The following is a 13,296-nucleotide window of genomic DNA, read 5'->3' as shown; positions in this document are numbered from 1 at the left end:
ATACATCACTTTGTCACAACGACATTGTCATTCTTTGTATTTGAAAAGCTTCCATCAATGTGTGTGTCGTGAGAAGGTTTACAGTTACACAGTACGCAAGAAAAAAACTCAGGATTTTATGTCAAATCTGACAGTTTACTTTAAAACTTTTTATTTTGTCGTTGAAATAGGGTGTACCTGCGGTTTAATGTCATTTTTAAGTTAACAAAGGCTGCATGCAGAGGAGCTAATCATGTGAATTTATCAAGTTTACGAATTTTCTAACATCTAATTTGTTTCAATACATGTTCTGCAGATATATAAATACATAAATAAATATAAATAATATAATATAATATATATATTACTTTATAACTTTATTTTAAAGATTGACCATGTTAACTTTTAACCATATCCCCTAATCGTTTTAATCAATTTATGATACTAACGACACTAGAATACTTAAAGTATGTGTCTAGAATTATAAACATGCGACATTTTTTATCACTCATGGTTTCATGTTCTGTGTGCAAAGGTACATGTGATTGATTGATATCATTTATGACTCGCTATTGAGAATACTTTATGTATGTGTTTGGTATTCGATACATCCACACAATTTAAGACTCGTGTTTTCATGTTATGTATGGATAGTTACCTTTGATTGATATCGTTCAAGAATCTCTATTGAGAACACTTTAAATATTTGTATAGTAATCGATACTGCGGCACTATTAAGCACTCACGTGTTCTCGTTATGTATGGATACGTAAATTTGATTGATTTCGTTTAAGACTCGCTATTGAGAACTCTTTAAGTATGTGTTTAGTATTTGATACATGCGGCATGATTTTGCACTCATGTTTTCATTTTCTGTATCCATATGTACATTCGATTAGATTGATATATTTTAAGACTCGCTGTTGATAACACTTAAAGTAGGTATTTAGTATTCGATACATGCGGCACGAGGTAACACACATTTACAACATATTTTTTGCACATACCTTCAATATTTAAATATTATTTTAACTTAAACAGTTAAGTTTAAAGAACTTAAATACTATACTGCATACGGAATTGACTTAAATATCAAGTGTTGTTTTCTGTTGATGCCAGTACCAACGCGCTAGTTGGAAAGAAAAATCAAATAAGATTTTTCTGTTGTTGACACCATCGGCTATTTCTTTTATTTACCAACAGCAAAACAACAAAACTGGTTTGTTGGTAAGGAGCAAAGACAAAACAGTAAGCACATACAAATGAAAAAAGGAAACATATTACTGATCCTTTAAAACTACTGTAATTTGTTTTAATGGGATAAATAAAGATACTGGCGTTGAATGATTGACTAAGATTATTTACGACAGGTCTTCATTTATGTAATCTTTAAGCATCCTGCTCGCATACTTACAATCCACAAACAGTGAAAATAGACTCTAACTGAGCCGTACGTATTTTATGATAAGAGGGCCAAGATGGCCCTATTTTGCTCACTATTTTTACAAGGCTTTGTTCATCGCTTAGTTGAAAATTCAGTGCGGTAGTGCATATTAGATTGGTTCTCTGCTGTTTACTTTTGCAGTATGAACATATGATTAATTCTGATTGAGTACTGTCCATTTGCATGGGTTTTTTTGCATGCAAACATTTGCAAATAATGCTAATTCTACATGTGTTTACAAGGTTTGTGTAAGATTTGGACCTCGTGACCAAGATTTTGACCCCAAATGACCCAATGTCAAACTTTGCCTTGATATCATCAAGAAAAACATCCTGATCAAGTTTCATCATTATTGGACCAACTCTATGGCCTCTAGTATGTTTATAAGGCTTTTGTAAAAGTAGAACCCATGACCTAGATGTTGTCCCCACATTACCAAACGTCAAACTTAACCTTGATATTGTCAAAACAAACATCCTGGTCAAGTTTCATCCTTATTGAACCAAAACTCTGGCGTATGGAGTGTTAACGAGGTTTTTGTAAAATTTGACCTGGTTACCTATATTTTGACCCATCATGACCAAACATCAAACTTTGCCTACAGAAATAAATATTATGACCAAGTTTCATAAAATCTGAAACAAAATTGTAACCTCTAAAGTGTTAACAAGGCTTTTGTATAATATAACAAAAATTGACAATATAAGGGCAATAATTCTGGCATTTTGTATGCGATTTTTGCTCATAATCAAACTTGACTGAGATCTTGCGGCCATATAGCTTCTCAGCAACTTTGATAAAGTATACTTGAGAATTGTGAATGCTAGAGTGTTTACAAACCAAAAGTGGACGGACGGGCGACGGAAAAAGACAGATCCTAAAACCTCATCTGAGCAATCAGGTTAGCTAAAAAGTGTTGTTGTTTTTTTAACCGATCGGAGCCATTTTCCAACTTGTCCGAGAGATCAATAAAACCAACGTCTTGACTAAGTTTTACGATGATTAAGCAAACAAGAGCTGTCTCCATCGGAAGACATATGCCCCCGAAAAACGCTTTTTCGAAACCTTTAATCTATGTTATGTTTTATTTCTATACGCGGACCCTAAGTTCAAGGTCAAGGTCAAAGGCGTCAAAATGTGTGCGTATGGAAAGTCCTTGTCCATATACACATGCATACCAAAAATGAAGGCTACATAGACATAGAAGTTATGAGCATTTATTCGAAACCTAAACGCAAAAGTGTGACGGACAGACTGACAGACAGACTGACAGACAGACAGACAAACAGACAGACAAACAGACGGACATTGCGATCACTATATGCCCTCCTTCGGGGCATAAAAATGAGAGTGTTCACAAGGTTTCTCTATAGTCTTATAAAGAAAACTGCCCCACCCCCTGGCGGCCATGTTTTTGGACCGATCGGACCATTTTCGAACTCATCTGAGACATTAATACAACAAATGTTTTCACCAAGTTTCATGATGATTGGGCAAAAAAGTGACTTATAGAGTGCTCACAAACTTTTTTTACTATAAATATATAAGGACATGCCCCCCCCCCCCCCCTGGAAGCCATGTTTTTCAACGGACCGGACCCATTTTCGAACTCTACTCTCGTATCTAGAAAACAAATGTTCTGACCAAATATCATTGTGACTCCTAGAGTGTCCACAAAGTTTCTCTATAGCCAAATAAGAAAAACTGCCCCGCAAACTGGCGGCCATGTTTTTCAACGGACCGAAACCACTTTCAAACCCAACCAACATATCATTAAGACAAACATTTCGACAAAGTAACATTAAGATTGGGCATGCCATGTGACTTCTACGGTGTTTACAATGTTTTTCTTTTTTTGACCTAGTGACCTAGTTTTTGACCCGGCATGACCCATTTTCGAACTCGACCGACGTATCATTTGGGACAAAGCTTCTGACCAAGTTTCATGAAGATCGGACAAGAAACGTGGCCTCTATAGTGTTTACGAACAAATGTGGACGGACGAACGGACAGACGACAGACAAAAGACCGATAACAAAAGCTCACCTGAGCAATCAGGTGATCTAAAAAATCAAAACTGATTCATACCTTAAATCAGTCCGTAGAAAGAAGAAAGAGGATAGTCGAGATAGCATAGTTTAAACTATATGATTAAAAAATGAATCGAGTTGAAGCTGTCGGTTGATGATAAACGCAAACATACATGTACAATTTAGTTACCATACGGATAATGTTTAAAGTCTTAATTACGTGTAACAAAACTCCCCTGAACCATATTATTGAGCTAAAGCAAAATAACCTTATGAGGTATATGTCTAGTGTACCATGTTATGATTTTTATGTTCGGCAAATTTGGCGAAATTTTTATCAAAATTTTATTCTTTTGTTTTTGTTCTTTCTACAACAATTGTTCATGTACTTCTTTTAAAATGTGCAACACCACGAAATCTTATAGCAACATCCTTATGAAAGCAATATTTAATTTAATCATAATACACAAACTATACTTAAATACGATGCAAAACCATTAACAGCTTCAATTGTGTAAATCTGGTTTAAAGATTAAGCGTATTAATATGTATATACAGCTGAGTAATAGCACCCTTCGCGGTGTTATTGGCAATTGAAATTGTCACGTTATCGAGCGATGGACAATTGAATTTTAAAGTGTGATGATTATTATTTTATATGTTCTTGAACAATTTTAAGACATTAAGCCGTTGATGGATGCAAAAGAACTTGTTTTAATGAAAAACATTACTTTCAGAGACGAAACAAATTGGTGGTTCAAGACCACTTAATGACAAAAAACATCGACAACATCCAACGTTTTAACGGTTTAAATTCTTAAACCTTGTAAGAAACAAGCATACATATATACTTAACTGCATGTATGATTAATAATAGCAAGAACATTCCGGGACTATGAACTATTAAGTGTTTTAAATGTACACAACAGCTTCAGAGCGAATACAATAAGGGGACGTCTAAATGCATATTGAACACCAGACAATTGATCGATTTCTGCGTTCTTGCATTAACTTTGTTTACATACGTTTACCATTTTTTATGTTCAAAAGTTATCGGATTCTTTACTAAAATGTTTTTGTTCAAAATCCCCTACCAAGCTGGTATAGTAACGTGCTGTCTTAATACAACACGTAAGCGTATTCATTCATAAGATTTAGACCTTGTATTTGGTAAATAAGATTTAGCCCTAATACCTTTTTTAATGTTTTCCATGAACTTCAACGTAAAGTGCTCATGTCATTATCCTAAGGTTCCAAATAAGTGATTACTAGGACTTTGGAATAGCATTTGCTTGTAAAGAAATCGAAAACAACCAACACTATGATATCGCAACTTGCTGTCTAAGTTAGTAACTTAAAACATGTCCATTCAACAAGTTTAGCTATTTTGTTACCTTGTTTAACGTTCAATCACCTTGTTTCAGTGTGATTTAGTCCCAAATAAGAATTTTAAAAGTATCATTGACTGAATTTTTCTTACGAGTGGAAACGCGAATATCACTTTTTATTGCCACCTGCCGAACAGCGAACAAGGAATGAACAGTTCCAAATAAGAGTCTTACTGTATAATGGACTAACAGGTGCATTTTTAGCACATAAACACTTAGCAAGCTGAAAAAGGCAAAAGCCATCACGTGACCATTTATCAAATTAGCGTTTGTAATATCGATTCAACGTTCAGTGACCATGTGGAAAATATAAAATCCAGAGTATTACAGGTCTATTGACGTATAGGTGTTCGTAAAGTATTCACCCGCTTTAATTAGTACGTAGTCGAATGCCGTCATAATTCGCCACGTTCACGTGACTATTCATGCAACATACAAGCAGCACTTTTATTACATAGTAACCCCAGCGAGGCAGCGACCATGTTGTATTAAACGAAAGACCGAAACAGGATCATGCAAAGACTATGGAATAACGCGTGCCTGTATGGTACATTTATTCTTTTAATTCGTCTTAACTCGGCACGGGCACGTGGCCATTAATCCAATTTAGGATTTATTTGAGCGCATTTCAATAAGCGAGCGGGGTGACAGCGATTTAATTATGCATAATGACGCACTTCCGTTGCTTTAGAAAATGGCGAGTGATTTACCATGTCAATATCTATGTACATAGTCGAACTATCTTTTTTTAAGAAGACGTTTTGTCGGAAGATTTTTATTAATTTAGTATGTGTATGCATTATAATAAACAATGGGTAACTATAAAACAAATAAATAAATAAATAAAAAAACATTGTCATTGACATCGAGCGTCTATGGTAGTTACCTGTCTCTTTGACATTTTGATTAATTTGAAGGTGTCCAGAATGTAAGAAAACATGGTTCCATTCTGAAGATAGCCCATATCAATTGATGGCAAAGTCGAGTTTATTTATTACAACTTATGTCAGAAAATTAACTATGAATACACAGTTGTCTTGAGCGTGATCGTCATTTATCGACACAGTCTATACATTTCTACCCTTTGATGATGCATTATCGAACCTTCTTTCGTAACTAGTTCGTATTCTATGATATTATTGCGTGTCTTTCGGATGATTGCTCGTACGTACATGAAAAGTTTAGTAGTCTTGACATTTGTTGAATGACACTAAACGTGCACAGCATCTTATACGTTTGCTTTACTATTGTAACTTTGTACTGGGACCAATGCCTTAGTACTCGTAGCCTTATTTAAGTTTGAAGCGTAAACTGGATAACCGTTTACAGTCATGAACACCTGCCAAGGTCGTTTGCGATGCATAGAAATGACTCATCTATAACATCATACAACAGCTATAAGCTTTTAATACCGTGTACAGCGATTATGTCTGAACAGTTATATTGCAGTTTTAAAACATGTGGCGCACTATTAAAACAATTTACAATAAACAAATCTTATTAATTACGAATTGTTTATAATGTACAAGTCAGATAATGTATACATGTTGCATTTTATTTTTGTAATTGTAACTTCAGAATATTTTGTTTCATGTAAAAAACGTGTTTACGTTACCTATAGTCCTAATGTGGCTTCATGGTTGATAAGTATGGATGGTAAAACTAAAATTGTGGTATATGATGACATTAATGTTATACCTATTGTTATCAACTTTCATAACGTAATAATGTTTTGATGTGTAACCGAGGCTAATAAGTTGTTTGCTTTTTCTACATAGTTAAATAACGTAGCAATCGTCGTAGTTAATTTAAAGGACTACGCGAAATAAGTTAATACAACACTAAAAAATCAATTTTAATAAGGTTTCATGCCAAAAGATTTCACTGGCGATCAATAACTTTGTACTTTGAAACAGTAAAAGTATGTCCCTACGTTGTACACTAGCTATGTTTGTTTGAACAATCATGTGAGACCTATATATGTCGTTGATTTTGACTGAGGAACCACTGTCTTTGGCGATCGTAAAAATGATCTCATCAGTTTACTCATTTGGTTTCTCATTTAAATTGCTTATCAAAAAAACTAAGCCGTCTTCTGTATTGAATTATATTTAAGTTTTGATTCAAGATAAGCAAACTTAGAATTATTCGTGAAAAAGTGTTCTTCATCACTGAAAGTAAATTCTGTAGTGGAGCTTCATGTTCTGCCACTTCAGCATAGACTGAGTTTCATCTCTTGACAAACGGAGTGTTCAACTAGTATCTGTATATAAACGTCTGCTATAATTGAAGCTGAATGACCGTGTCCTTGGGCAGGGGTTGACTGCAGAGAAGGCGGGATGGTAAAACTGACTTAAGACTCAGGGAATGCCTTTAGTGTACAGTAATGGCCTATTTCAGGTGAACTCGTGTTGTCTGTAAAGGCTCTAATCACCGTTATGTCGAGGTCGGTATTAGATGTATTGAACATGAGGGGCTCAAACAAGAGAGGAAAAGTAATTCCTCGTTGTATGTCTAAATCAGCCTAACCACTACCCGAGCTATCAGTGTCTGATTCAGAAGACTGTTTGCTTTTTCGCCTCTGCGTTAACGATAATTTTATGCTCAAGGGAGATATCTGTTCCCTTCCTTTAGCTTTAATTCGTTTTTTTACAGCAATTGTTATTGATACAATCGGAAAGAATACATTTGTCTGATTTTTTCTTTGCCCATTTGAATATTCTGCTTTATAAATACATTAAGGTGTTTAATTAGTTTACAGTTATATTTAAATCTTTCTTTTAGACATTTGTTTACATCGGATCTGGTGAATACCTTTGATGTAAGAGAAACAAACCAACTGGATGGAGTTAGTTCAACGTATGTAATATATCTGTATATTTAAACTTTATTTTAATTTTAGAGCAATAGCAAGGAAGAATACGCGCTCGGTTCCTTGTCTGGAAAACACTCTCCAAGTGGTGATATAGCGGGAACATCTCGGTTGAAAGACGGATACACGATTCAGTGTAGTATTGCGACCTCTTATTTCAAATTATAAATATAAGTGTTGAGTACATTCCGAGTACAAACAAGTTTATGAAATAAACGACTAAATCTCTCCTCCGAATCGAAATCAACCTACCTGTGGCATTTTAAGCCGACAGTTTTCAAAATATGCAACGGCATGCAATCCAACTTCCAGCTGGACATAAGGACGAAAGGCAGGCATTACGAACAACCTTATTTCAGTATATCCAGTATAGTTGACTTCCAGGAATCGGTTTTGTTTTGAACATGATAGTATGTAATGGAAGGATATTATTCCGTAATTTATCAACACAAAATATCTAAGATGACGTATGTTGCCCACTTTTATTAATATAATATTATGTCAAATTAAGTAAGGTATATTATGATTAATATAAATAAGCATTACATCAAAACAAATCTATATAAATATATATATATATATAATCTATATTCAATATAAACAAATAATAGTAACAGTTAAATTTAACTTTGATTACAGTTTGATGCAACATCAAACAAACATAAAGTATATTCTTGACACAATATGAATATGGGTATATATTAACTATGTTCTTCCCATTTGCAACAACGGAGAAGACCTAAGTCGCGACCACACAAAAATATTTATTTAAACAATCTAAAATTGCGACTTGTGTCGATTATAGGAAAAGATCATTAAGATTCTCGTCATTTGTAAGGCAATCTTATGAAATACCATCATTCCGATGTACTTGGTGTGATATTGTACACGTATATCGAAACTCGAAATTATACAATATCAAACAATGGTTTATCATTTCAACAATCAAATGTTTTCTTCAGTAAAAATAATCAATATATCAATTCTAATTAATACTGTGTGACTCGAAGCATGTGCAACCGTACATAACCCAAAACAAGCTAATGCTTTATTTACATTTCGATGATATCTAAGATAAGAAACAACTATTTCGTATTTGGAGCACCGTGTGAGAGAAAGATATGTACAAAAACGGAGTCATATATCAAACAGATACAATAAAGTCACACTAGCTTTTTATTGAGATAACTATTAACAAATTACACAACAGTCATTTAAATGGACATTGTATCACCGGAACTACTGTTGTAAATCATCAGCAAAACGATATTTATCGAATTACTTAATAGTTCAAAGAAAAATGTGTTAAGAAAATTAGCCATGTTTTGTTTAAAAGGCTTTGAAATGCGAGAAAATGTCTAATATATGTGAACATGTTTCATTGTAGAAAATTGTATTTACTTGATTGTATTTGTAATTCATTGATACACTTTGACTATACTGTGTTTACTTGTTTATCAATGGTTAGTTGCGTTTTGCCGTTTTTTTTCCAACAAACACTCTTGAAACTTGCTATATATTATATATCTTTCATATAGCCACTAAGCGTATAATAATGTAATACTTGTTGCAAGCATTAAACAACTTTTTACATGAAGTGGTCACCCAGTATTAACGTCTTCCATGTGACATTCTCACTTAAACATGTTGTATTTCATTCTTTGTTTAATCGATCTTCTTTCGAATGATGTATATTTTGTATTTAATTGTAACGCATGCTGCTATTGTATATGTATGTTAACGACGATGAGCTGTATATGCTTAAGTCAAATTAACTATTCTGTTCTGTTCTGTGATATTAAGGAACAATTGATGAGATGAATGCTCTTTTGAAGACGTTATGCATGACAGCATATATGTTGACTGGCTAAGTTTATACTCTGGAAATATAACATGTCAACAACTTTGTTCCTTTAAACAAATGTTTACATAATTGTATTTATAAAGTAGTTACTCGAGAAAAATCACTGTGCCTATACGTATTTATTTCGCTTTTTATTAATTTTACTGTTAAATGATATATTTTGACTTATAAAATAAATCGTTCAGTGGTTTAGATAAGCAAAACAACCGAATTAATAAAAGTTCGCATCAAAACTTAATTAATTGCAAACAGGTTCATCGGCAGCTTTAAAAGAAATAACGGTAAAACGAATGAATATAAGTGTGTATAAAACTTGAACGTAAATAGAAAACGTCTACAATTTAACTTGTTGAATTATTGATGAAGGAGACGGAAAAACGTATTGACATTAACATATAAACTGTTTCGTAGATACTTACATATCCATTCACATGTTTGTGCCCTGGAAACACGAGTACAATTCGAGAGTAAGAACATGTAAGTCATACATTAAATCACAGGAAACATCTCGAACAAACAATAAACAAACCATATCAGATATCGAAAATTCATCGATACCAAAGCATGAGTAAATAATACGCGTTTCCAACCTGATTAGATCTTTATCATGTTATTGGGTAAGAGTTTTGAGTATTAGTTTTTATGAACACATACTTATGACAGTAATGGGGGTTCGAATGACATTGAAATCGTCGCAAAACATACATTCAAGTTATGCGAAATGCGCTCTACTAGCTGAAATAGCCGAATACCGACTCGCTTTAAAAAGAATCTAATGTACTACAATTGTCGCAAAACAATCTTTGACAACAAAGAGGCGACAAGATATGTGTATACTATTAAGCAATAACAATTATTTTGCTGAAAGCGGAACATGAAATCTAAAGAGACCCGATGTATATACTTTATTAATACACTAAATATGCAAACATGTACCTCGAATATAGGGTTTGGCCTTCTTTCGGTCACTGGTCGCTGAATGCGATACTGAAAGCAAATGGAAAAAAAAACAGAATTAAAAGAGATAAAAAAAATAGTGTCAATTGTTACTTCTGGTCAAAATTATGACATTATTATATTAACCATAATCAATACAATAATAAACAATTAGTTTAAGATATAAGATATACATGAATATACCGCTTATGAAATTAGTATTTCACTATGAAATCTAACATATGCATAATTCGTGTTCGAATATCAATACAACTAGCAATTTATACGTAAAACATAATAAAATAATACATAACGAAATATCGGGCTGACATGTTGCAATTATCATTTTGTGTGTGTCAACTACGTGATATCTTCACATGTACACTATAATTATATCAAAGGCAATTATAATGCAATATGGGTATGGTAAATATCGAATCCAGAGCGAAGTCGACAATTATTATTATGCCACGAAACTTGCATACGATATGAACTAATCGCACATAGCAACATATAAATTGCCGGGTAAAACATATAAACGTTATCGCACGTTAAACTAAACATTACACTTAAATTTTGATAAGTATATGGGATTCAACTAAAGGAAAATGAAGTATAAAAACACACTTTATGACACGTTATGCTACTTACAGAATCGTCCGGAGATATGTATTTGTATATGAAGTCCCACGAGAAGTTCGAAGGCTGCTGTTGATTATCGTATACTGGAAATAATTGAATCGTTTGAAAAATAAAAGTAAAGTACGACATCCCACAATTCTTAACTAGAGAACAAAATACATGATAGCGTGATAGTTTGCTACCATATATCGTGATAGTTTGTTACCATATATCGTGATAGTTTGTTACCATATATCGTGATAGTTTGTTACCATATATCGTGATAGTTTGTTACCATATATTGTTTGTCGTTTTGGAAATACAGCACAGCAGAGAAAAAAGTAAATAAACACAATTCATTACACAGTCCGTAACTGCCTCCATTAAAACGCATTTGAATTAAAAGGACAAGGATTATCAAGAATATGGATATACAACAAACATCGTGCAAAGTCATCAATTCAAATGTTTTGTAAGTGCTGCAATTTCTTAGTGCATTTCACTTTTTGCCCAAATTATGTACGTGAAAATAACATACACGAGAAACTTCGTACCTGTTTTGATAATGTTTGATAATGTTCGAGAAAGATTCTGGTGAATTAAAGCAACACAAAAAATGTTCATACAAAAATAAACACAATAATGCCATGGCTTGGAAGTTATATACTGGTTACTGACATTCTATATTGATCTTCGGAAATTTACAATCTTACTATCTCGCTAAATGTAATTTACTTTTGACCTTCTTTTTTCAAAACTAAATGTATTTCAAACTGCATACTGCGAATACCTTCGCTACCTGTTACAATAAATATCGTCCCTGATATATTTAAATAATTAAATCAAAGCGCTGAAGGCACTGAAGATGTTTGCTATTGCATAATTTAACACGCAATTCATTTTTGAAAATCAATCGCAAGTTTGAAATGAAAACACGCCATTCAACTGTATAAAGTGTGTGTCATAGCGCACGGGTCGAGTTTTGTGTGAACTTTTTATCATCCTTATTATTTCATAGCAATAACTAAGACAAAATAAAAACAACATGCTTTTTGGAAGTTCTGAAAGCATAGAAAGTATGATGAAAATGGTAATGATAACTTAATATAGGAAAATTTGCAGTCACCATCATATTAAAGGAATATTTTTTTCTAATATCAAAATACTATCTCACCAAGAATATAAATTCATAATGAAAGTTCCTTGTACAAAACTTTTGATTTTTGACACCATATACAAATTCAAAATATACAATAATCTTCGTATCTTGTATATGGAGGAATAAAAGTATATAAACATTGTTGTTTATGCTTTACTTGTTACCCGAGCAGTTCACACGGTGTCAACAACGCTAACATAAACATAGGTATAGAGCACTAATGCGCTTTTAGGCGTAGCTGTTTCAGTTTTCATCGTAGTGACTTTTACATAACGCTAACAGACACGCATGAATATTTTCGAATATTGAATAAGCTGATTCGAGATACAACCTCTGAATTTTTGCTACATCACTGCGTATGTGCTCAATTCAAAGGATGTAGCACTGTTCAGTGTAAGGAATTCCGGACTACTCTCTGTATGCTCAAGCGACACAAATTGTGGCCCTGTTTCAATTACGCGTTACAATCCATCTCGCAGAATTTCACTTTCGCCTCCAAGATGAGAAAACAATCATTAGCGAAATAGTATAGTGTCACGATAAGAGAAAATCGTTTAATTATCATACCACAATGTTTGCCGTACTTGGTCAGCACGTCTGGAAATCATTCCTTAATGTGTGGATAGGCTGCCATTATTAACAAGTTTGGCATTTTCAATTCAATTTTGTATAAAAAGCATTGTTCTTAAATGTGGCATTTTCAATTCGCAATGAGATTTGTAATGACCCTCGTCATGCGAAAATGGGTCTTATTCCATATGCGACCATCATATAAATAGCCCACTCAGCTATCCCTCCTTCTGGTAAGGAGAAGCATAACATATTGAGTGATTTTAAAGCGAAAATCATCGCCTATGGCCTGACTGCGCAAAAGCACATGTTGTGTTTAACAAACGCTTGCCGAAACGCATAAGACCCATTTTCGCATGACGGCGCTATTGACGTGTGATTTAAATGTGTCGAAAGAAAACTGCGTTTAAATCAAATATAAACATACGATATA

At 33.4% G+C, this 13,296-nt stretch overlaps 1 protein-coding gene across 1 annotated transcript in view; it reads right to left on the bottom strand.

Moving 5' to 3' along the window:
* Positions 1-8,335: 8,335 nt before the first annotated feature.
* LOC127859618 (uncharacterized) overlaps positions 8,336-13,296 on the bottom strand; it is a 77,603-nt gene continuing 72,642 nt past the window's right edge. Inside the window, exons 34-37 of the mRNA XM_052397121.1 lie at positions 11,165-11,238; positions 10,514-10,564; positions 9,997-10,019; positions 8,336-9,593 (exon numbers count right to left, since the gene is read on the bottom strand). Coding sequence (XP_052253081.1) covers positions 10,005-10,019; positions 10,514-10,564; positions 11,165-11,238 — 140 coding nt within the window. The 3' untranslated portion in view covers positions 8,336-9,593; positions 9,997-10,004. The remainder of the gene's footprint in view (positions 9,594-9,996; positions 10,020-10,513; positions 10,565-11,164; positions 11,239-13,296) is intronic.

The sequence above is a fragment of the Dreissena polymorpha genome, chromosome 15 (assembly GCF_020536995.1).
Source record: "Dreissena polymorpha isolate Duluth1 chromosome 15, UMN_Dpol_1.0, whole genome shotgun sequence".
Lineage (NCBI taxonomy): Eukaryota > Metazoa > Mollusca > Bivalvia > Myida > Dreissenidae > Dreissena > Dreissena polymorpha.
The sequence above is the reverse complement of the archived record's forward strand: the minus strand, read 5'-3'. Positions and strand labels throughout refer to the sequence as shown.